Here is a 27070-nt window from a genome sequence, read left to right as displayed (position 1 = left end):
GATTTGACTTAGGCGAGGTTGACTGTACAGTACACCTGTACTTTACTAATGCTCTGAACTTTTCTCACTACCTTTTTGCAGGTTGTATACATTCAACCTTGCATAAGTGGAATAATCACCTAAGTTGAAGGTCTTTTCAAGTCCGCTCTCTATATTCTATTGATTTTAATCCCTCATAAGTCAAAGCTATTTCTAAAGTCCAAAAATATTTGACTCAGGCGAGATTGAATGTATTTTACTGTCTGAAGAAAAACCAACTAAAAATTAACTGACAGATATACAAATGTTTTGCTATTTGTTTTGCCCTTCTTCAGGAACTTTTATGAATACAGTACTGACACACAAAGTACTTTTTGAATCTCAATCTGGATCTTTCCCATATGTTCGTGCATCATAAGTGATGCTCCAAGTAGTACCAAACCCAACTGTTTCAGCATCTATATAGTACTGGCAACATTCATTGCAAATATTCAACTTTCAATTCATTTTTCAATGTATATATTTTTTGTATTTTTTGTATTTCTTTTTTTTTTCAGGGGGGCGGGGAACTTTCTTACGACTGCTTGAAAGCTGATTTGATCTACCAATTTGCCAATCCCAAGATGGTGAACGAGTAACACTTTGGTGACTTTACCATGAACATTGCCAACAGTTTTCAGCTCATTAATGATGGATTTTCGTTAGAAGCTATCAACGTGTCTTGTTTTACCGAAGGCGGAAGTCTGGACTCTTCCACAATAGCGTGATATTGACAGAGAAATGTGCTAAAATGCCAAAAGGAGAGAGAGTAAAGTTATGCCAAAATAATTCATGAGACAGCTGCTCATCAGTCATGGAATGATATCTTAGTCTTGGCACTACTTGCAAGTGATATCTATTGCTTAAAGAATAATACTGTACATACTGGCTAATAAAAGCACATCACTTGTGACAGACATGTACATCCACGTATGTTCATGAGAAACAACAATTTATGATTCTGAGCTCTTGCTCGCATCATTCACGCATATAAATGTGTATGAACAAATGTTTCTGAAAAGATATTGCATGACATAGCGTACTAGTAATAAAAAATCTCTCCCACACCTTCCCCCTGCTCGGTCGCTTCACTCCCTCACCTAGGATCTCACACTGTCACATAAATGTGCCTCTGTTGAGATTTGCCCCCCCCCCCCCCCAAAAAAAAAAGCAAACAAACAAACAAACAATAAAACAAAACAAACATACACTTTTAGTAGTGCTTCATATACATTACATGAAAACAGGAAGATCATTCACACATATCAAGACAAACAAAAAGTGGTTTTCCCAAGTGCATAGCAATGTATTATGCATTGTACATAAATGGACGGGAAGATCTTCATATAATGCTGAATTTTAGAAAATGCAGATATTAAAAAATGATAAGGAATGCCCAACACTGCCTGATGTGAAATGCATAGGTTTGACAGTGTTACACAAAGAGGCTGTATGCAACATATGAAATTATTGCAGCTATCAAATTGGTGATTGCTCATCACTCTTCATGCAGTTTTAAAGTACCACAGACTGCATGCTGTTGAGCTACCGGGTATGCAATTTTTGCCGAGCAGTTTTGGATATTGCATGACTGATGTTACCAATTTCTATTGAATCATAAGTTAGGATCACGATCAACTTGTAGTTTTCGCACCATTGCACACCTCAGATGACACAATATGTACAACCATTCATGCCTTTCATGCAAAAATCGTTGCCATTTCTATACCATATTCAAGAATCACTGCAGACCACATTCATTGACATTTGAGGTATTATACAAAGCAAATGCAATGTAGCATATGGTTTTCACTTGTGTGATGGAACAAGACTTCGTACTTGGTAAAAGATGGCACAGCTCTTCATTTTTCACCTTGTGTGAAATCTTGTACCACTGCACTTGTGACGATTCACTATTAGTACATATGTTATCATTGATTTAATTGGCCTGAGCTCACTCCTCTCAAGTGACTCAGTTGGACAGGAATGGTGAGCATCCTCTTCATTCTGTTTGGTTGTCTGTACTGTAGAAGGCATCCAGGTAGCCACACACAAAATCTGCTACGAGAGAACGATCTGGTAGTGTTTCTGCCATGCCGTAGATAGCGGCCTGCAATAAAGAATGCAAAGTTAATGTTCCTCAGGAGTAGAATTTGATTTGCAGAGGAGGGTAGATGTTGGTCATACGAGAAGAGAAAGCTTCATACAAATTTTGATTCTTACTGACTGATGACTAGTAAAACTCAAGAGGTGCAAATTCTTTACAGTGCAAGAATCTGCCACAAATGACAATCATTAAAAGCATGTTTGAATTGTACAAAGGATAGATAATCTTGTGGAAGGATAACAAACTGCAACTCAATGTGTGTCTCAAATTGCAACACAAATAGAAAATACAAAGTTAAGCCTACTTTACCATGATCAATGCACTTTCAAGAGCAGAGCGTCATTTTTTATTTATTTTTTTATTTATTTTTTTGAATGGTAGCAATCATAACCACATAACTTCCTGTTGCAAAACTCAAGCTTGCATTTTCTTCCAACATATGTGGCACAAAGGCACTCCATCAACACACGGGTACTCCATCACACTCACAGTGTCTTGAAACAATATACAGGTGTACAGGTACTCAAGCCAGCACACAGGGTCTCCATCAAACACACCAAACACACAGATACTCAACCTATATATCGTCGCTGGGGTGACAAGACCTTGTATCTGAAATTTTGGTGAAAATGACTTTTTTGGATTAATAGTTAAATAATTGGTTAAGTGATGTCCTGTCCAAATCCCAACTGTCTTACTCCAAAAATGAAGCCACCATGGCATGTCAAAGGAGAGGCTATCCCATTTGCTATAGTGCTTTGGCCGCCATGTTTTTTGGCTCTCCTGAACATTTGACATTTTGTAGATACGAGGTCCTGTCGCCCAAGCGACGTTATAGTACTTCAGTTCCTATGTATATTGTATTGCACCCACCATGCCTTCTGCTTTAGCCAAAGGGTCCTTCATAATCTCTGCTGTGCATTCCTCGACATCAGAGAGAAGCTGTCTGGCTGTGTGCTGCTGTAGAAGATCAGTCACCACAAGACAGAGGCTGATAGAGGAGAGAGCAGGTCAGATTTCATTACAGTCACAATAAATCACCTCGCTCCACTGGTGGGCAGTGTAGGGAATGTAACAAGTTTTCTTTCTTTCTCTGGAAAGAGAATTCTTTCCTTTGCTAAATTCTAATTAAATTATCAAACTAATTCTACCAGCAGCATGAAGGTAATGTGAAAATACAATACGGAATGGCATTAAAAGGATTATTCCAACTTGAAGATAAAAACAGTTATATATTGTAACAAAGTGATGTCGTGATGTAAGTCATGACAGTGCGTGCACGCAGGTTAGAGCATCTGGATACGGACGGGGCGTGCGTTTAGACATGCGCGTTATGAATAAATGTATGTGTACTGAGTAAGAGGCAGTTGCATTCTAGCCACGTCCGGGAAAGGACAACGTGTAGGCAGTCAGTATGAGCAGTTGGTTACATTGTGAAGGGCTGCGGTCAACGTCGTGCTATACTTTCCTCCATTTTATTCGTCAAGCTGCCAAGAATAAAGGCAAGTGAAGCACTTGTGTCATTGCAATTCAATTGCCATGGCTATACCGGAGTAATTATTTGTACTTTCTTGTCTGTACGAATGCAGTGATGAGAGAGAATTGAGTCCTATGTATGCAAAGACATGAGAGCCCCGACATCAACACACAACGGCCCAGTTGTGTTACAATATATACATATATATATATATACACTTAGCAAAAAAAGTAAGTTCCCCCCTAACATTTTTGGATATATCTCAAAAAGTATTTTACGGATGTTCATAATTCGAACGAGAATGGATAGGGAATTTCATTACTCATAACATGAATGGCATATCATCGCCACCAGATATCATTATTGGCGTAAAAAATTGCATTTTATGTCAAAATGCATGAAAAAAAAAGTTGCACTTTAGGCCATAGGGAGCATATTGTATACATTTCCTATGTAAGTTATCAAATGATCTGTTTAAATTGTGTAATTCTCAGGAATTGTTTCAGGTACAATGTGCTTCCCTATTAAACAGATGGTATGCATACTTTTTGAACAATAGGCCTTCTCAATATGAAAATATTGGTAGAAGCCATGTGATTTGTAATTCCAATTTAGGTTGATCACATTAATGTGCCTGTGGGCATTTTGCATCATGCCCTCAAGTTGAAGATCAGTTTGCTGAGGGAAATAGCATCGAACGTATGGAGTGGCCTGCAAGATCCCCTGACTGTAATCCAGTAGAGAATCTTTGGGATATCATTAAGTGGAAAGCGAGCAAGAAGTTGAAAGATGACACTTCACTGCAAGAATTTCAGCGCATCTTGCAGAGAGCGTGATTATGGGCCAACATTGAGCAGCGCCAAGTACAAACTTTAGTTAACAGTATGAGGAGGAGATGGCGGCTGGTCATTGCGGGTGGTGGACATATCAATTATCAAATACTTCACTATATGCTCATGAAAAGAAAGAAATAGAGAAATATGCAATAACCCATGCTTAAAGGGGAAGGCTAGTAACTGATCAGTGGGAATCAGTGGAAATGCTGGGAGATGATTGTTCCAATCCTTATGGGATTCATTCAAGAGTTCATTGTATATCTATTGTTGTGTGAAAATGATTTGCTTCAGAATGGTCTCATATTCAAGTAATGTGCAGTTTAATGCTTCCAGGTTAGCGTCCCTGGTCAGTGACGGAGCATTAATCTGCACATTACTTGAATATGAGACCGTTCTGAAGCAAATCATTTTCACACAACAATAGATATACAATGAACTCTTGAATGAATCCCATAAGGATTGGAACAATCATCTCCCAGGATTTCCACTGATTCCCACTGATCAGTTACTAGCCTTCCCCTTTAAATGTTCAGAATCATGAGTGATTGTTTGATTATTTGTGTAAAAGTCATTGCAAATCACTAAAGTGCAACTTTTGTTTCCATGCATTTTGACACAAAATGCATTTTTTCACCCCAATAATGATATCTGGTGGCAATGATTTGCCACTCATGTTATGAGTAATAAAATTTTTTATCCATTTCCGCTTGAATTATGAAAATCGGTTGAATACTTTTTGAGATATATCCACAAATGCTAGGGGGGAACTTACTTTTTTTGCTGAGTGTATATATATATATATATATATATATATATATATATATATATGAAGAGTTTGTTCACAAAAACCGATAAGTCAATTTTTGAAGTACGGTCTCTGCCATAAAGTACAAAATAATACCTTTTAAATGATATATAGGTCACTACATATAAAGGTACATTTTTGAAGTTATGGTCAAAAGAAGCAAAAATTTTCTTATTATTCTCCTTATTTTTCCTGACCTTTAATCGCAAATATCTCCATTTGGCAAATATGGACTTATCGGTTTTTGCGAACAAACTCTTCCTATATATATATATATATATATATATATATGCATATACATGCATGCATATCTCTCCCTTTGAATTTTTTGCTTTCTGCCTGCTCAGTGCCCCCCCCCCCCCCCCCCCCCCACTCATGCTGTTGCTACATTGCATTTTACCCTTTTCCTTTCTTTATCCCTTGGTTGTTTCTTATCTGGTTTGATGTTGCCTCCCTATTCATCCTTATCCTTCACAGGTTGCCCCCATGGTCCTCAGGATCATCACTGACCCTCCTCTGCCTTTTGTCTGTCCACCCTTCAGCTTTAATCCCCCTCTTGGGCTCAGGACCTTGCCCATGACCTCCAACCCCTCCCTTTTGTTTTCTTTGTTCCGTGTCCCTAGCCCTCCCCTGACTGTGCTTGTTGTGTGTAGTCCGTATATATTATGTGGTTGCTTTCCCTGCCTGTTTGTCATTTTGCCTCCGATAAAATTTCTGCTAGGATTGAAAGCTCAGGCCCCTTTCGACTCGCCACTATTGGATAAGCAGCTTTCAGCTCTTTTGCTACACAATATTTTGTACTAGGGAAAACTTTAAATTTGTTATGTCTTACAACAGGCTGTGTTGGTATTGTCACATAATAATAATAAACCTGAAAAAGATGCTGAGAAGAGGTTTACCCTGCAGGTTTCTGGACAGTGTAAAGTTGCCATCCCCTGGCTGTAAGACCGGCTCCAAGACGATAGATGTCAAACTCCTCAGACACGATGCAAACCTGACTCATCTTTGGTCTGCCCAGTACTTTGAGACCAGGAATCTTTCTCAGTCTGTGGAAAAGTAGTAAAACGATAAGAATCACACACTGTGTGTCTGCATAAAAGCTGACATATGAGAGGGTACAATTTTTCGTTGTTATGAAATCCGTGTTCTGTGTATTCAGAAACTGTGAGTCTTAACCCGTTCCTTGCGGAAGCCTGGTATATAAGGTTCCCATGGTGTCAACTGATATACGGGAACCTGGTATACCAGATTCCCAAAATCTAGACAAGAGTGCCTGCATTCGTGGCCTACGGTAAATTCATGTATAACTGTGTTATGCTGCCCAGTAAAATGGCTTTGATAGGAAGATTAGAGACTGTTTCTTCTATCAATATCAGTTTTGCTTTTGTATGAAAACTGTGTTTATAGCAGTATTATTTACCCTTTTTCAAATGTGGTGTGCATCTGTTTTGATCTAAAACTCTACATGTATGAAGATGTGCATAGCAATCACGCTGAGCTCAGTACAAATTCACATTTGCTGACCCTCTTCAGGTGCTTACTTTGTGTAGAACAAAAGAGTTTTTGAGCCCATCAGTGCACACTCAATTCATACCTTGTGACCAATCAATACGTTCAAATACGTTCAATGGCACATGTAGTTGACCGTGGTAAGGGATCGCTGGTACTGCTTGACTGCTTTCGTACAGGTGGATTACCAACCTGCCTATTCTCTGTCCACCTGCAAAAAATAATCTTGTTTTTAGAGCATTGAAGGCTCTCAGAGAATAGTGGGAGGTTAATTTATTTGCTAGTTACCTTTCCTCTATCATTTGTCTCATGTTGACCACAGACTCTGCATGTCGTATGTATCCCTGCACTCCCTGTAGCATCATTGAGGCCCAAGCTGTAGCAGTAATGGCACCAGAACGGCTCCCTGTACATTAAAACAATAAGAGAGGAAACGTAATATGCTTTTTTACTCTGCCATATAAATCCAGGATGGCCTAGTTTCATTGTGCAGCTGTGATCTAAAATCTACCATGTTAGACAGCAGATACTCAAAGTTTGTTTAGTAAACAATGCGCTGATTTATCCATCTCCTGCCAATACATGATACAAGCAAAGGACATACCAAGTAAAAATTGCAATATGTAAAATTCTGTTCACTACGAAAGCATGCCCTGTATGCCTTTTTATTCTGCCATATAAAACAAGGATGGCCTAGTTTTATTATCAGGTTCACACTGAAAAAATAAAAAATCAGGCACCTCAAATTTTACAGTTCTTCAATAGGTTTGCAACTGCCAACTTTACTGCAAACAGACTTCTTCACAGTGAACAAATTACATTTCATATGTACTCTGGATTTACCTAAACATCAGGAATTCCAAAATTCCCACATTCAAAGTAGCTGTCATCAGTTTGCCCATATAATGGAAAAGTGATTTCTTTTTTTGCACACTTTGCTGGGTATGACAAAGTTTGCATATGTTTAATTCCATGGAATCAAGATGGAATCAGTGGACCACATAACATGCAAAAATATTTGCATGGCCATGCCTTTATTTTCATGCTAGTTTCTGGTCACACTAAATGAACAAAAATATGGCCACTGCAAAAACATGTCCACTCTCTCAGTACATGTACTTCAATGCCAAATTATGACTTTGACCAATGAATCTTCAAGGAATCTATTTGTTGAAGAGTCTGTTGCGTATGACTTCCAAAAAGATGCATGACTTACACCTGTATGACGAGCCTTGATCAGATCCAGCCTTTAGTCACAGTAGTCTAACGACTTTTAAAGTGCTATACATATTATATACAGTAAAAGCATCATAATAGAATGTTCCTAAACTACCAAAATGAAAAGTTGAACATGTTCAACTTGATACTTCTGAGAAAAAGAGCTGTAAAGTTGTGATTTTACTCCATCACACTGAATCCTCCATTCTTGTGTGTGAAACAGGAAAGGATTCAAAACTTTATGACGGATTATTTGATTATCTGAAGACCTTGTACACTATTATAACCTAGATAACCTTTTTATTTCTGAATATGTCAAATTATGAATGTTACTGCTGATTGTTTTAGAGGTTTCTGTTGGCGTTCCAATTAAGCTCCCTTTCAAATAGCTCATGAGTGAAAAACAGAGAAAAATAAATATGTGACCAAAAAAAAATGGGTCAAACTGTTAAAAACGACTTAAACATAAGTTTGTGCCTCAAAACTTTGAATTAGGATGAACAGGAAAGCTCCAATGCCATAAAACCACAGGACAAATTCTCAGGCCTGGTGAAAAATGAATTTCTGGGACTTTTGATGGGTTCTGTGATGCAGGATCACAAATGCTGATGACTTTTCTTTTTAACACTGTGTACACTTATCATGATTTTGTAGATTTATATGCCTGAATTTTGTGAGTTAGTGGATATTTCCTACATCTTGAACAACATGCCCCAATATTGCTTCCCATAGCATAAATACATTGTATATTTTCTCCAAGGTAGGACAATATGAAATAGGTTTTGATATACAGGTAGTTAAACCTCATTTGGTTGCTGTGATTCTCCATTACATATTGAGCCATTCAAAACACATACTCTGTTGTAGTGTACACAAATGAATATTTATTTTTGTACTGTTTCCTTTTGTTTACACTTTTATTAAAAGTTTATCGAAAATTTCTAGCACCGATTTCTAGCATCGACCAACTAAGTATATGGAATGAATGAACAAAGACATACAAGTGCAAAAATGTGAAGGTAAGAAGAACCTGCTAATGTTGGAGATGCATAGATGCCTCCAGTCCAGTCAGTGCTGACAAAGAATTGACCTTGACGATACTTGGGGTCACTGTACATTAAGACAGAGCTTCCCTTTGGTGCAAGTCCATACTGGAGGCAGGAGAGATGGCAAGGTAAGGACAATAACAATTATTAGAGAAAATTAACAAGTATTCAAAGCTATTCCTAACCTGTTGAGGACGGTTTGATTTTGCTACAACACACATTTTCCATAGACACCTGCCCGAGTACACTCGGGACTTGTCATCAACGGGTTAACCCTAAAAGGGCCGATGTTTTGCGCTATAATTCTGTAGCGTGAACAGGCCTTGTCGCGAGGCTTCTTGACTTTGTTTGTTCAAGTCTCGCGCAACTTTTGAGACCAAATTTGCAACGTCCGCGTACACTTTTGCGAAGCAACGCCCATTTTTGTAACGGAATGTCGCCCCAAAACGGGCACAATTTTGTGATTTTGTGTACATTTCCTATGGAAAGCAGTGCTCTGTCATGAAAGTCATAAAAACCTGATTATTTTTACAATTAATCACTTTCCTTGATTAATTTTGTGCTAATTATGGTAGAAAAGTGGTCAGTGACAATTTCCAATGAAAAAACACTGAAAAAACAAAAGTTGGCAAACAAGGAAATACATAAGAAATTCTGAAAACAATAAGATACATAAAAATTGAAATGAGTTTTGGAAGTTTTTGTGATGTACAGCTGTACAATTGTTGAATATGCTAAAACAGATTTACAGATCAAAAATTAGACTCTCAATGCTTTTAATTAGGCTAAAATATGATCTTGAGCTTAATTTGCATAATTAATTGAAATTAGAAATTGATTGTTTCAAAAAATCTTATGACACAATCTTGTAAATTGTGACGTGGGTCTCACGCATGCAAAATTTCATCGCGATTGCACCACCGATGGCCGAGATCTCGTTGATTCTGTGCTACAGTACAAAATCAGTGTGGTAAATGCCCCTGCTATCTCACTCTGCTACATGCCGTCAGCTGTTTTAGATTCAGTTTATGGTGTGCCCTCTGTCACAGCATATGCTTCATGATAACCTTTCCACTGATATCCCAGCAATTAAAGTAATTAGAACAAGAACAAATATTCCCTTTGGTCCAGATACCTATAACATTTATTTCATGCACCACTAAAGATGTCTATGGATAACATTAAAGGAGAACTCTTTTTCATGTTCAAATTATATCTGATTAAATGAAATGGTCATACACACAGACTTTTCTTTTAAAACAAATCATAATATATTGAAGTAACGGGACTGTGAAAGCACATTACTTGCTCTATACATTGTAGTAATATTGTTCACAAATCACGCATAGGATGGAAATAAAATGATGTTGTGATGATTTTACCTCATAGACTCCCATTGACTTGCATTAAAAACTTCATCTATTCCTTCTTTGTTAAAATCAAATACAAGAATGTTTTACTGTACTTCATACACTAGTAGATGTGTAATGACATAACAATTAATGCACAGAGTTGATGGAGTTGTAGTTTTTAATCTTTTTTATTTGCAAAAGCAAACAAACAAACAAACACACAACTATTCTAAGTGGTTGCACTCCTTATCACAATATGTGAAAACATGTAAAATTTGTTTATACAATATGAACAGCCTCTAATGAAACGTCCACTGTTCTCTTCATTTGATTTTACTTTATTCATACAACATGAAGACAGAGCGACATTCTCCTTTAAAGATGTAGGCACCTTGACACAGTCTTTTGCACTTTATACTGTGTGATGCTATCACTTATCAATGATGTCTGGTGAACTTTAGACCTGTCTTGTTGTCTCAAGCTTGAAAAGAAATGATTACAGTTCGGGGACTTCAGTTCTCGGACATAGTATTGTAACCCTATAGAGATTACACTAAAAAATATTTCCGTATATACAACTGTATCTCTATGTGCAACCCTCATGATAACATAATATACATTGTAGGTCAATATTGCTGGTAAGAAAATCCTCTAGAATATGTGAAATTTCAGCATGTTAGATATTAGCAAGCTGTAGATCTGCAATGGAAATGCGAAGATGTTAATTAGGCATAAAATGGTGTACTACACATGCACGAGACAGCTATTTCCAATGTCCAACCCAGGAGGCTGCATCGTCCTAGTGTTTGTGTCACAGAGCTAAAGCTCACTATTTTATGAAGGTTGAACATTTTTCTGAGCCCTTGACTTACTGAAAGAAGTGTCATGCTCATTCTTTCTTTTTTTTTAATCTAACATACAAAAATTGTAGGTAGAGAGATCTCACATCCATATTTTGCCAATCAAAAGAGGTAAAAATATCTTTAGCATGAAATATATACAAATATAAATATCTCTTTTTTTAATCAAAATTTGCAATGGTATACAAATGGACATATGTGACCCACTGCATTATCTTGAAGCCAAGAAAATTGCAGAATATGGATATCATTGCAAAATATACCAAATTTAAAAATTTAAAAAAATTGCTGTCTTAACCATCTCCATTGATCGAATTCAAAGTAAAAGAATGTTTTGAAATTTGAAGTTTCCATTTCTATGAAGCATGTTACTATGATATTACCTGGCCTCTTAAGTTTCTGACTAAAAACTTCAAGGCCAATTTTTAGACTCTCTGATAAACAGCTGGCTATTCTGTACAATTTCTGTGGCAGTAAAATTGGAATATTTGAAGTTTACAGACTTGAAAAATACCAAAATCAGAAGACTGATGTTTGGCAACTGCATCATTTTCTTCTTCTTTTTTTTTTTAAATCTATACAACTGTTTTGTCTATTTAAAGCTGAAGAAAATAAAGATTTATGTATTCTAAATGGCTCTCCAATCAAGGTTTTATAATTTTTTTTCCTCTCTCTCTCTCTTTTCCTCTATTTTCTTCAGTTCTTCGCCACTAACATCAATGTTAGTTTACATTGTCACATCCTTTCTCTTAATCACTAATGATATTTATTCTTTATTCATGATGTATGTTGCATGTACTGCACAAATAAAAATACATGCTCCTCTCACTATGGATGAATCAAGTCTAGACATGTATGGATATCTCTCCTCACATACCTTGTGAAGGTCAGCTGAGATGCTTGTCACACCTGGTACAGAGAAGTCTGCTGGTGGCAGATCATGGCCTGCCATCCTTAGGAAGGGGTACAAGAAGCCTCCCATACACATGTCAATGTGCACTGGTATTTGGTATTCTATACCAAGCTGGAGTGTACATAGCAAAGCCAGTCAGAGGATAAACACAATTAGTTTTAGGAAAATGTACATGCTCTTGCATAGAGCAGCTTTAATGACAAGTTTGAAAGAATATCATCATTTACATAAAATTATTTTGTTTTACTCAGCTACATGAATACACCATGAGATTACAAGTAGTGACATTCCTTAACATTGTTAGGTAATATCAAACAGTAGTAAAAAAAATGACAAAACATATAATAAAAACTAGAAATGTCGCTATGGCGACTGGTATGCCTCCGCCATAATGCATGATTCTCCTAATAGGTCTAGATAGTAAAGGTGGACAATGTGTGATTACATCTTCACAAAACTGGCAAAATATTGAAATGACAAGTTTGTCACAAATGTGTTGAATGTTCACCTTCCTTGACCTTGGTTTAATTGGATGAATAGGAGAGCATGTATTTGGGGATTTAAGGACTTTAACTTGACTTTGACCCATTCATACATTTATGCATTGAGTAATTTTCATGGTACGGGTATGGAGAAAAAGTGCAATTTTTGTACTGAATAGTAAATTGTTACCATGTTCATCTGGCCTTTGACCCTAAAATTCATAAGATAATCACTTTCAGGTAGAACATGCATAAATATGCAGTAAGTTTCACGATAAATTGAGCCACTTCCAAGATATGGAGGAAAAAGTTAGTTCAGCACCATCACTTGATCTTTGACCTTTTGACCTTTGAGGCAAAAAAAGAAAGGAAAAGAAAAAACTCTCCAGAGAATTTCTATTAGGTTACACATGCATACACCAAGTGTAAAAAAAAAAATCCTGCTGGCATTGCATGAACATGAGGGAAATGGCAAAATTTTGAAGTGTTGCACTTGACCTTTTACCCCTGACCTTTGACCCCATGAACCCTACATTCTCTAGATAATCACTGCCAGTCAGTACATGTATATACTATGTTCCATGAAGATACCTTGAACAATTTTCCAATTTACAGAGAAAAAAAAAGAAGTTTTAATACTTTTACTCGACCTTTTGACCTTTGACCTTTGACCTCATGACCCAAACTTTCACCAGAGAATCTAAATTGGGTAATACATGTATACAGTAAGTTTCAAGAAAATATCTTCAGGCATTGCATAGATATGGTGGAAATAGTGAAATTTTATGTATTTGACCTTGACCTTTTGACCTTTGACCTTGAGCACGTGCACCCAAAAGTTGATAGGCATAACTTCACCCCCTAATACACATACAAGCCAAGTTTCATTAGGATACCTCAACAGGTTTTGATAGTTACCTTGTCCACAAAATTCATTACGGACGGACGGAAAGACGGACGGACGGAAGGACGGACGGACGGACGGACGGACGGAAGGACGGACGGACGGACGGACGGACGGACGGACGGACGGACGGACAACCCGAAAACATAATGCCTCCGGCACCACTTCGTGGCGGAGGCATAAAAAACTGTTCAAAGCTGCTTATTCAATAAGGGACCAATGGAGTAAATGTGACAGTGCACCTCAAAACGAATATAAAGTCGCACACACTGATTTTGCGTGAGGACTGAAAATAAGTGAAATGGGTCAACCTAGCCGAACTTGACTTTTTCATATTTTCTGAAAGAGCGGGTCTTCCTTTACATTATCCTAAAATTTGGTATCATAAAATGGGCAGGAAAGTGTGTTTTTTAGCAGTTTATCTCGAACATTTTTGGTAGAATAGTGTGTCTTCAGAATCCCTTTTTCATTTCTGAAAAACCTTGTCCACACTCTTCACTTCCAACTCTAATTACGTTTGAAAGGATAGTGCTACTGCTTTGAAAGTTGGCATTAATTATGGAAAGAATGTGTTAATGAGGCATGCTTAATTTCAGTTTAATCTGATAATCTCTTCATTGTTGTTACTCTGGTGGTTTACTTCCTGTTTTTTGTCCCATTCATCACACAGCCAGCACCGTTTGGTAAAGATTAAGCGCTTGAATAGACACTGTACTTCAGAGCCTCTTTTCTCAGTTCACACTTTTCCTAAGTTAGTGCTTTCTTTCCAATATTTAGATAGGTTAGGAGAGTTCATTTGATTTGAGTTATACATCATTTTAAAGCTTAAAGTCTTTTCTTTCAGAATATGTGACCCGCTACAACAAAAAGGTCCTAAAGTCGCGCACGGTCGAAGCCGTGAAAATCGAGTTTGAAGTCAGAGCATTAAAATTGGTCAAAACCTACGATTTTCTGATTTTGATATATTATTGGAGTCTAACATGTCTTCTATCATCTGTCCACATTTTGAAGCAAAATGATCAAAGGAAAGATTTTAAAAATAGCATTTTTCTGAGCCATTTTTTTTTTTTTTTGCGTTTCAACGAAGCAGAAACTGGTTCGGAAATTTGGATTGAGCGCCACAGATAGGCTCCGCCCCTAACAACGACCAGAGTGATCTCATTGGTCAGTTTGCTGCTTGCTGCTAACCGAAGCGTGAAGCTCGCACACTGCCCAGTCGACTGGTGCGTGCGGGCGGGGTGCGCTATGCTCACCCGCTTCTCACGTCCTGGTCACTGATTGGTTGGTGAGGAGACCGCCGACGCTGATGTGCTTGAATGAACTCTTCGGGGGTTGCAAGGGCTTACCTTCTATTGTCCAGAGGTGAAAACTGACTAGCGTGTCCCTTGATCGCGATTGCGTCGAAAGGAAGACTTTTAGGGCGCTTTTCTCGAAACAGTGATTTTCCAGACGTCTCGACATGCTCTCTTTTAACCATCGATATCTCCGCAGCCCATTATTTTTATAAAATGTGTTGTATATCAATTTAAAGCAGAAAGATTAGGGGATTATATCATGCAATTTTCAAATAATCGACCTCGCCCGACTTTAGGATCATTTTGTTGTAGCGGGTCACATATGGTCTTAACTAAAAATTCATGTCTGGCTACTTTTTGTTTGTTTTGAGGTGCAGGGTTACAAATGGAGTCAAAATGGGCCTGAGCTTTCAATCCTGGTAGAATCTTGAGGCAAAATGACAAATAAGTAAGGAAAGTAATCACATTTATGAACTACATACAAGAAGCAGTCTGAGGAGGGCTGGGGACACAGAACAGTGCAAACAAAAGAGGTGGCTCTTTACTTGTTCAGTACTCCCCCCACCCTTGCTGTGGCTATTTCACTCTTTTCCTACCCCTTATCCTCCTGTTGTACCTTCAAATCTTGTTTGATGTTGCCTCCCTATTCATCTTTATCCTTCACAGGTTGCCCCCTATGATCCTTGAGATTATCACTGGCCCACCTCTGCCTTTTGTCTGTTCACCCAGTAGCCTTAATTGCCCTTTTTAATACCTGCTTGATTCCCTGCCTCAAATTTTAAATCCATCCCTTTTGTTTTCATCGTTCCATGTCCCTAGCCCTCCTCAGACTGTGTATGTGACTTGTTGTATGTAGTCCATATCTGTGATTGCTTTCCCTACATGTTTGTCATTTTGCCTCTGACAAAGATTCTGCTACGACCAAAAGCTCAGGACCCTTTTGACTCCATAATATCAAACAAACACTCGGACATAGATAATGTATCTATGTGTATAATACTGAAAACTGTACACACAACTAATGAAAAAAGCAGGATATCAACCAATGTACCTTTTTAGTCTTTTTAGTTCTTCAACTACAGTAACTACAGATATTGCCTAACTCACATTTGGGACAGTTGTTGTGATACACAGCACTTTTCCATCATATGATAGTGGTAAAGAGCTTAACGGTGGATCATTACGTACATCAAACCCACACCTACAGGGACTGTGCACTTACTTCATCTTGGGAAGAATTCCAGTCCCACTGAAACTCTATGGCACATACACTGTGTAAATGATTTTACCATTTCATTATCAGGCTTCCAATCACATATACATTTGGGCTTGAATCCTTCCGTTAAACCTTAAGTTAACCTTCTGTTAAAGGGATGGTATAGTTTTGGTTAAGATGGCTGACTTCAGATTTCCCAATCTTTTGTGAGATGAGAACCCTCTTATGAAATGTGAAAGAACATACAATTCTATTCAAAGACGAATTCAAAGTTTATTTGACGAAAATTGGTTTTGATATGGTTGAGATATGTAACCAATGCTATACCATCCCTTCAAAGTGCAATTTGTGGTCCACTAAATCTCATCTCTGACAAATGACATCATTCATTATCTTTTTCTTGAAGAAACTGAAGCTTACCAGCAGTCATTTTACTTTACCTCTCATGCTAAAATTTACATTTATCTTTGCATTCCTTTTTGGAATACGTAAGATCCTACTTTACTTCCCAATAAGCAGTGACATTCTCCTACTGAATGTGTGTTGCACTTTAAAGACATTAAAGCATATATTGTCGCTGGGGTGACGAGACCTTGTATCTGCAATTTTGGTGAAAATGACTTTTTTGGATTAATGGTCAAATAATGGGTTGAGTGATGTCCTGTCCAAATCCCAACTGTCTTACTCTAAAAATGAAGCCACCACGGCATGTCAAAGGAAAGGCTATCCCATTCGCCACAGTGCTTTGGCCGCCATGTTTTTTTGGCTCTCCTGAACATTTGACATTGTGTAGATACGAGGTCTTGACACCCCAGCGACGATATGTGATTATAAGTGTGATTAAGAATGGCTGTGCCATCACATTATCACATTATCCTATCACTACGCCCCCCAAAAAATAATGCATGGTCATAATTACTTTCCTTTAATATCAGCTATCTGCTCAGATGCACATCACAGCTGTGGCATCAAACAAGCAGTCAAGGTATCAACTTTGAATTCTCAGCACTGTCCAAAAAAAAAAAAGAAGTGACTTTCAAAGTGACTTTCATATAAACATTGTTAGGAAATTTTACATCACAAATGTTATTTTCTCACTCTGAGAGGCTGTTACCACTCAGGACTTCAAATGAATAAGATTTACTTTAAAAAGAAAGAAGTTAAAGCAATAAAAGATATAAACTACAAGTTTCATATCCCTAAGATTTGAATTGAACGTATCTCAATCGGTACAAACCTTGGCAATGTCTTCAACAGGGTCGATGATGCCATGAGGGAAGCATGGAGCTGAGATAGCTATCATGCAGGTATTCTTACTTATCAGTTTCTTCAGGGCCTGCATAATAAAAGGATATCAATACCAAACCATGCATCAGAACTGGCATTAATGAGATGAAAGCCAGTGCCAAGCATTCTTCAATGATAATTTTCTCTCACGTGTACCAAAATACTCACATGTTTTGTTGACATTCTTTCATACAATATCTACTTGTGTGCGTGCAAAAATAGCGCACTAGTTGTAACAACACACAGAATTCAGAGTTAAGTACCTTTCTATTCACATCAAGGGTCAAGAATAAGGTATTGCTGTGCATTGCTCAGCTCATTTGTATGTATGGCAAGAAATACAAAAACACCTCCTTTCCTTTACTACTAGGTTTGCACAGTTACATTATGAAATGCTTTGAACAGAAATTGGTTGTACAGTTACGCAGAGCCAAGGAATAATCTGTTGAGGACAAGCTGATATTGCTAAAGCACTCCCAAGAATACTTGCAACTAGTCTTCTATGTGTTAAAGGCTTGAGGTTCTCCCTTGACATGCATTGCATAAAGGAGTACAGTAGTGGGAGTGGAGATTGTTTGTTTTACTCTATCCAATGCAGACTATACATGGATCATATGTGGTCGTCAAATTAGTACAGAAAATTTTTCAAATGGCAAATTAATGTCCCGAACCTTGACATCAGCTCTGTAAGACTCCTTTTCCAAAGGTGAGTGAACAATTCTCATGTCAAACATGTGTGCTGCCTTCTCAAATGCGGCATGTCCAGAGTCTGGTAGGAGACTATAAAGACAAGGATAAAATGATCCAAGCTAGGACCATAGACATAGAATTCATCTTGCCAGCTTCCTTCAAAGAAATAATCCATAGTTACGATGCTTCATTTGAATTGTCAGAAATCAAAAAAAATATATAGATCAACTCTATTTTCATTTCAAAACCAACCATAGACTTGTTCCTGTAGTTTACCCAACATATACCAGACTGTACTTTTTATAATTTGTTGCCCAGGATTTCCAAATGATCCTGTGTAAATGTCTGGTGATTGCAGAATTTCACAAATGTTATAATCAAATGCGGCAAAACTCAGTCTTTGACAAGATTTGCAGACAAATCCCTTCTTGATAGTTGAAGACATGCAAGACACAGTATTGATATTCATAATGTCACACAGTAAAATGTCTCCACAGTGTGCTTTCTGGTATATACTAAGGTGTGGGTCATATCAAATAATGTTTGGCTGTAAAATATTGAAAGTAGATTGGAGACAAAGGTATGAAATCAGTCTTCCCCAATCTGCCTCTCAATGCTAATACACAAACTGATACATTATCCAGGCATGCAATCTTGGTCAATGTGTATCATGTAGGCCTTTGTCCCTAATGTGTATCACATATCAGATGACTGTAGTGAGCTTAATGTCTATGATGTGTTTCTCTGTTAAACTAATAGAGGCTAATAACTTACATTTCAGGTTTGGTGATCCCTTTGGCTGCTGCATACTCTCTGTAGGCCAGACAGGCAAGCAGGAGACTCTCTGTACCTCCAGAAGTTGTCTGTCAAACACATGTGTATGATAAACGATTCTACACCAGCTACAATACTGAATAACATGTCTACAAGCTCATAGGATTTCCTGGAGTACCTGTACAAATCTTTCAGCACAGATTTATCCATCGAAGATAAAATAGCAGGAAATAATCAGGCTTCATTCATATCATGTTGAACTATATTCCACGGACGATAAATCACACCTACACAATTTAGAAAATCAACAATCCTGACAGCCTTTTTTGCAGCATGTAACTCTCATGAAATGGATGAATTTGAGACTTGCATTTACAAGTAATGTATTGTGTAGATAAAAACTTTCATGTGCATTTTACTTTACGCGAATTCTGGCTCCTTGCAATATTCACAACAGTTTCATGCTCGTGATCTTTGCTGTAAATATACTTTAAACATTCATCATATCTTCATCATGTCTGTACAAGATAGAGTAAGATCAACAGTGCTCCCCCTCCAACAAAGAAACAAACAAAACAATAGTAATATAAAAAAGGAAAAAGGAGAAAGTATACCCTAATCCACAAATGGGGAAGAAATGGAGATGTATTCTTACATGTGAAGCAATGTATTAAGTTCCACAAAATTCTGGCAAATCTCCTCTCATATAACTACTCTACACTTCATACAATCACAACTTTAGTATTGAAACTTCATTATGGCCAAGAGCTATACTTATCAGAGCTAAATATGATAGATTAACTTCACAATCTAGGCTGTAGTATTTGTCACACACATGTAAAGACATACTTGTAAACCATAAAGGTCCAATCAACTCACTGTTCCACAAGCATTAGGTCCTCCCTTGAAGAGATTGCAACACATTGCCACAATCTCTGCCTCCATCTTTCGTGGTCCTGGGAAGACACCAGGCTGTAGCAAATTGGCTCCAGAAAACATCTCAAAAACCTATAATCAACAAGGATTACCATCACTCTTCTACATACACTGATGTAAGTGCCACATCTGTATGTTCTAAATAACGATAGATTGCTGTCTTATGGTTAATATGCGCAAGTTGAGGAATAACAGTTTAACAATGACAAAAAGTGGAAGTGTTATAAGTTGAAAAGGTTATCAAAACTTTAGTTGGAATCAAGATATTTGTGACTGCAGTACTTGGCAAGTTGCAGAAAATATACAAATAACTCAAGTTATACAACGCTGGTAATGTCTTCCATGATTCATGAATATTACTGGAATTGTTATGTCTAACTGGTTCTGACCTTTTCTCAAGTACCCTAACCTTATGGTTTTATAATTCTTTGTTTGAGTATGATGAGTTAAATCAATAAGGGTCTATTACCTAGAAAGTTACAACTGATTACAATTGCTACTTGAGCCATATGAATCAAATGCAACTTTGCATTTGTTTGCAATTCCATGGCATGAACAGAGTTAGTCTGATATCACAGATAAAATGTGAGGTCAATCAATTGCAATTACAAATCTGATGCCAAGATGTGCTTTGTGTGTTCTATTCAATATGGCTGCATAGATTGTCATGAAAAAAGGTACATATTGTCACCAGTATGCTGATATTTGCCTAATAGTGCAAGACATGACACGTTATCATGTGAAATGCTATTGCAAAATATCCCAAAATATTGTTGCAGGATGGCAAATGCTCAATACTATACAAATCTGCAGAGTTGATTGCTTGTAAATGGCACATGACCCCTAACCTCAAACAGATAGACCATACCAACCATCCTGCAAAGTATTCGGGAATCTTTTTATTATTCTCATCACTACATTGATCACAATCATTATCATGATCATCATCATTACTATATTTATTATTTGGGACTGCAGTACCACTTCACTCTAAATCATCCATCTATATTAATCAATTGCATTACACTTCTTCAAGAATACCCTACAATCTCTCCCATTACAGGCATACTGTGCCTGTACGGAAGCAAGTTTACTTTGTGTCTTTGTTTACGTAGTGTCGGTCTTGTGAGCCTTTTTTTGCGTAAGTGTCGAACTCATGGGCTGTATAACTCGTAGGCCTATTTTACTTGATGTCAATCTTGTGGGCTGTATGACTTGTAGGCTGTTTCACTCGGGAGCTGTATGACTTGTGGGCTGTAAAACTTGTAGGTTGTATACGACCCGTGGGTGTTGGTCTCGTGACGTGCACCCCAGTCATACACATCACATCAAATTTGTATGTTCATCACACATTTCCTATACTTCTCTCATATTGTCATTAAATGCATTACTTTCACAAGACTGCCTTTTTCTGGTCACAAAATGTAAATTAAGAATCAGTCCATGCTCATCACATTATTTCATGACATGTTTACCTTGCCCATGAGCTCCTTGTTCTCATCTCCAATGTAAACTGTTCCTGATACTTTGCCCTCCTGCCATGCTATCTCTTCTGCACAGAAAAAAAAGACAGGACAAGTGCCAACAGTCAGTCCTCTACATAAATGCAATCTTCGTTGGTCTGAAGGACTGCTGATTTTAATACATAAAATATCAAATCATAAGAATATGGTGTAGACGCATGGAACGAGGCACAACCAGCACACATGGATATGACTACCCATATTGTGTTGCACAAAGGGGCTGTCCCATAGAAAGTATTGCTTTTTATAAAGACATACTGCCAACATCTCATAAGAGAGACAGAGCCAGAAAACACTTTCAATAGAAAGATTAAAGTTTCTTCTATCAATATTTGTTATCTTTCCGTGTGAAAAGTGCAAGCATCGCAGAATTTTATCGCCTTTTTCTTACGTAGTGTGTGCTTGTTTTTTATTAAACTCATATGAAGATGTACAATCAAGGTTGAGCTCAGTAGATGCTTACAGATGCATGCAATGACAATACATGAACATGCATGCAATACACACAAAATGTCAGATAGCATGTCTATTGCAGTCACCTGTCTATAATATCTACTCCTACTGTCTCCTTAGGTAGCCTCTATAGACAGACTTAACTGTACATGGTATTATGCTTTAATACCAACACAACCACAGATATGCGGTATGGCATTGTATGTCAGATGCATGGATTACATGCCCAGCCTCTTAAAAGTAGTAGCTATAGACAGATGACTAATTTGGGAAAGTTTACTGTAAGAGCAGAAATAGTCACAGACAGAAATGTTCGCGATTTGGAGCAGACGGCCTTTCTGGCAGGATGAAATTGTCAAAAATTGTCACTGGTATTCAATGCATAGTTAAGACAAGAAGTTTCCTGCATATTGAATTTTGAGCACTTGGCTCCTCACGAAATTCACAAAAATTTCTGGTTTTACAGTAACTTGTTTCTGTAGAGTAATTCGATGTGCCTCTTTCTTTCTTTGCATTTCTTTGTTTTTTGGTTCAGTATAATATACTCATGATAACCTTTTGCTTACCAACATTCTTGTAGTTTTTCTTAATGCAATCCATGAGCTCATCTTTCCCCATTCCTGTCTGTGGGAGGCAGGTCTGGTAGCTCTGTCCCTTGGGAAGCTTGAAGGATGACTTTGCAATGTTGGCTTTTGTTGTGGTCAGCTCCTCTTGAATCTTGAAAATGATCACAAAAAAAAGAGAAGACAAAATACAACAGAGCATATGACATTTGCAATCAAACAATGAAGTCAAACAACTTTGTTAGCCTACAAGCTGCATAGCAAATTATTGGAAGTAATCCATATCTCTTAGAAATGACTCCTTGAGAGTCTGTAGCCCTATAGTCGTCTTAATGCAAACATTTGTATTATACAAATCTTCTGCACTTATCACTACTCTGCCCATGTAGTCATTACATCGACAAATCCTGCAGTATTGCAGATAAATCTTCATTCATAAATAGTACACGCAGTAATTGTATCATTAGGTTAACTGAGGTTGCACTATATATGCCATTTATATTCCTTTTGAAGTGTAATATTTTGTGAACTGGGACTTGCATGACACTTTTGCATGTGGTTTAATTTACAATCAAGACGCATAGTGATAGAATGAGAACAAAGTCTATCCCTTTTCAGGAAAAAAAATTAAGATTTCTAAGATTGGAAAATGTCATACAAAGCATTTGCATTACAGTAGGTACTATCCTCATGAGTTGATTTTCACAAATACATGTATAAGCTGACTTGCAAAATTTGCAAAAATAAAAACAGGAGTCTTGTGGGGAATTAGCTTTCAATCCCAGCAGAATCTTCATCACAGGCAAAATGACAAACATACAGAGGACATGGAACACAGAAAACAAATGGGGAAGGTTAGGTGTCAATTAGGGAGCCAAATGGGTATAAAGGGGGGGGGGATTAAAGAAAAGGGTAGAGCAAACAAAAGGGAGGGGAAAGGCCAGTGATGGGATTATAAAGAGGGCAACCTGTGAAGGATAAGGATGAATAGGAAGGCAACATCAAACAAGATCAGGAACAACAAAGAGGTGAAGGATAGGAAAGGGGTGAAATAACAACAACATGAACAAAGGGGGGGGGGGGGGGGGGACTTCAAGCAGAAAGCTGTACCAATGGCCTGAAAAATAAAAACATTGTGAAATATGCCATGTATACAGTACACTTTTGATGTCAGCGTCCACATCATGTTCAGGACAATATGATTGTTGCTATGTCATCTGGTATTACCTTTCTGCCGATGTATGGGGCGCTTCGAAGCATCCTGAAGAATTTCCTCTTTCCTCTTTCAAGCAAGGCTAAAAGAATACCGGTAATAAACATACGTTAAGAGAATGCTTTCACAAATACTGATATGTAGTCTTTCATCTCTCATGCTAAATTCACACAAAATCTAAGGAAAATTGCTTTTTGAACATTCCAAGAGGTGTATAAGATGTTACACACAATGAATAGATAGACAGCCATAATTTGTACTATGACTTCCCTTGACGTGAGGTTGCATAGAGAGAGAGAGAGAGAGAGAGAGAGAGAGAGAGAGAGGGAGATCATATCTCCTTGTTGGTCAGCATGATATGTTGTGACAATGACAATGACAACGACAATGAATTTTATTTTTGAACGGCCCCGCCAGGGGGCATGGAAGAATAACAAACAAGTAAATGTTGTATGGCTTTAAACAAAGCCATAAATAAAGATGTAATACAAAAAGCATATAATATGTTGTAATGCACTGAGGTCATCGAGTAGATAGACCAAACATTCAGCATCAGTTATGGCTGGTCTATATGCAAATTATCATGACCGAGATCATTACTTTGTCACTGAATGTGTATTAACTTGTAGACTAAACACCCTACCCCTAATATTACTATACATTTAGATGCTTGTTGATGAAGATACACATTGTACAGTGATAATGAACAAATAACACTTACGAGTAAACTTCAGGGGTAGAAAGTTTGGGGTGGGGAGGTTAGAAAAAAAAAATCTTCAAAATAGATCCTATTATTAATGTTGTGGTAAAATAGGAATATGCTGTGGAAATCAGTCTACTCACTCAAATGTGAGTCCCATACCCATCTGTGAAGAGAGAGAAGGGCAATGACAGCAATGGCAGTAATCAGAACCAGCTGGACAGGTGGCCATTCCGAAAGGACATCGTCAACATGATCAAGGGTTTCGGCGACTACCAGAGCTGCAGAAAACTACTGGAGAACACACATAACTTGTGAAACTATTTCATTTATGCCTGATAGTCACAATAAACTATTCTCATTACAATTGGTGAAATATGACTCAATAAGCACCAAAGTAATATTATGGCAGGCAGGACTGGATGTCACTTGTACAAACTGCATCTGATTCTAACACCAGCTAGTCTAGACACACAGTCCTATCTAAACTTGTTGGGTCCACAAGAGCTGCCTTAAACAGACTCATGTCCCAAGATCTGCTTGTAAGACAAAGAAGCTTAGCAGTCATTAACATTTGTAGACCTGTAGACCTGGTACTGTATTCACTAGGGACTGCCTCATTAGAGTTTGATAGTTCACCGTTCCCACTGTTCACAAGTCCTCTTGATTTCCATGACATCATCTTTGAACATATGTGCTACCTAGTGCCCTTAGTTTCCAGCGAGAGAGTTACAAACATAACTGGGCAGTGTGGGGTGATTGCTGTCATCCTACACTGGTCATACCAATTTAGATTTTTTTTTTCTTTTTTTTTCTAACAAGTGTAGGAAATGAGAATATCTTGATGCTAAAAATATCTTTATCTGTACAAAAAGTAGACTCTTTCCCTTTTATTTCTTGTCATAATTCTATCAATTTCCATTTGATCATACTCTACTTGTAATTGACCTTTGTTTCCCTATGTTAAACTATTTTCCACCTACAGTGTGTATCATTGGCATATCCTTTGTTTTTCTGACATTATTATTGATACCCTCTTAATTCTTGCTATAATAGTGCCATTTGAAATTTCTCTAATCTTTCCTAATGTTGGTCTTTTTTATATGTTTGTAATCATGTCAGTTATCATAAATTTCCTTCCTTTTTTATACTTTTTTTCCTTTTACAATAGTCTCTCTTGGTTGGGTTATTTACTTTTCGGGCATGATATGCAGACATGAAGCTTCTGGCCACACTTTTAGCATTATGATTATCGATGATTCAATGTCTGAATTCTCTTTCTTTCCCCTATCTCTTTTCTTTATGATGTGTGTGAGTTTTTTCATACCCTCTTCTAGCTTTGAGTGCTCAGATTGAGCAGTAATGGGCATTATACAATATAAATACCCTTTTAATTATAATTACCCTTGGTACCATTATCATTCTTATTCTTATTCTTAGTGATACATGTATTATTGTTGCTGTTATCATTATTATTATTATTATCATTACCATTAATTATCATTATCATCATCATCATCACCATCTGACATCATCATTACTAATGCTTGTGTGTTGGACAGGTTTTAATACAACAACCACCAAATGAACAGCAATGCCATCCATTGGCATTGTCTGGGCCAATTAAAGATGCAATCTTGAGTATAAACTGGGGGGGGGGGGGTCAAGTTACAAACAAGCAATACAAATAGATTCCTACTTCTTGAAATGAATTGTCATTGCATCAAAAAGAAGGCAATGGACAACATGCATACAACATGCATGCAGCGATGGTGGGGGGGGGGGTCTAATTAAGATACTAGAAATCAATTTAGAATTCTTCGATTATTCTTCTGTGCTCATCAATCTGTGTCATCATGCATGCTTGCGGAAGTAGCGCATATCAACATAATCAACGTGATCTAGACAGCGGTAGCATGGCACAACAAACAATCTGCACTTGTTAGCATAGGGCCTACCGGTAAAACTTATGGAGAAAAGTCAAATATTCATCTGTATCATATGCCACATTTAGGCCATTTGATAAGTAGGCAATCATACTTACTCCATTGTCCACAAGTGTGTGAAGAAAGTCTTCCATTTCGCCTCTATGGAAACTTTACAACATGTATGTAGGCGTAGGGGCTGGACAGCGGCCGTGGCTGGTGATCGCCGGTCGGGGAGAGCGATCGGGAAAGATCGGGCGACTATTGTGCTTGTGGTCTCGAACTATAAACGAATGGCGATTGCCTTCTCTGACGGAAAGGCAAATCATCTGTTCAACAGGGGGCGGTTATACGTACAGCGTCCGAGGGTGTTTCTGCAGCATGCAGTGCTCCCATTTTATCTAAATGTTGGACTCTGACACCTCACGAACGTCAATCCAATGCCTCCTTGGTAGGCAGAAGAGGATGAACTTCAACTCCGTAAACTACTCAACTTACGTAATATTCACTGGAACTGCGTACGTTGCACAGTGAGTGTTAGATCTGTGTGATACTAATGCAGTAGCCTGCGAGCTGGTGCGAGCTGTCCATGGCCATGGGGGCGCCGACCACAGAAAGAGTTCTGTGGCGCCGACGCATGACATACTTCGGTACAAAAACAGTCATTTCGTCGACGAAATGACCATTTTGCCGTCATCGTCACTTCGTCTTTTTTCCATATAATTCGGTGTTAAAAAAAACAACAACATTCTTCTGCCCCCAATGTAATTTATGAAGAAACCTAGGGGAAGTGTGGGAGAGTTGAGCCAGGTCACCTCACATCTTCATAGTGACTAATAGCTGCTGCCATTTCTTGTTCATGCCTATGATAACTATGCACTCAACCAAAAAAGTAAGTCCCCCCCTTGCATTTTTGGATAATTACATCTCAAACTATAGTCAAAGGGTATTTTACCGATATTCATAAT

General features: G+C 37.8%; 1 protein-coding gene across 1 annotated transcript; it reads right to left on the bottom strand.

Annotated features, from left to right (window-relative positions):
* Positions 1 to 1677: 1677 nt before the first annotated feature.
* On the bottom strand, positions 1678 to 26527 carry LOC139729596 (sphingosine-1-phosphate lyase 1-like). Its single transcript, XM_071640522.1, has 15 exons — positions 26222 to 26527; positions 24321 to 24468; positions 23492 to 23559; positions 22268 to 22418; positions 21201 to 21277; positions 19669 to 19797; positions 18790 to 18878; positions 17997 to 18105; positions 17276 to 17374; positions 12106 to 12252; positions 9001 to 9121; positions 7041 to 7158; positions 6143 to 6289; positions 2999 to 3116; positions 1678 to 2128 (listed from the first exon to the last, which is right to left on the bottom strand). Exons 1-15 carry the CDS (start codon positions 26255 to 26257, stop codon positions 2021 to 2023), a joined length of 1665 nt encoding a protein of 554 aa, XP_071496623.1. The 5' UTR covers positions 26258 to 26527; the 3' UTR covers positions 1678 to 2020.
* Between the last annotated feature and the right edge of the window lie 543 nt (positions 26528 to 27070).

This window comes from Diadema antillarum, unplaced genomic scaffold, assembly GCF_040938485.1.
Source record: "Diadema antillarum isolate AM-2024a unplaced genomic scaffold, OU_Dant_1.0 seq00000248_RagTag, whole genome shotgun sequence".
Classification (NCBI taxonomy): Eukaryota; Metazoa; Echinodermata; class Echinoidea; order Diadematoida; family Diadematidae; genus Diadema; species Diadema antillarum.
The sequence above is the reverse complement of the archived record's forward strand: the minus strand, read 5'-3'. Positions and strand labels throughout refer to the sequence as shown.

What these genes read in the sequence shown, in the direction of transcription:
- LOC139729596 (XM_071640522.1), bottom strand. Translation starts at nt 26,257, where the DNA reads ATGGAAGACTTTCTTCACACACTTGTGGACAATGGA. An exon ending in TCTCAGCTGACCTTCACAAG is followed by an intron (nt 9,122 to 12,105) that starts GTATGTGAGGAG and finishes TCCTGCCTCCAG; the next exon opens with TATGGACTTGCACCAAAGGG. An exon ending in AGACAAATGATAGAGGAAAG is followed by an intron (nt 6,290 to 7,040) that starts GTAACTAGCAAA and finishes ACTTTTCCACAG; the next exon opens with ACTGAGAAAGATTCCTGGTC.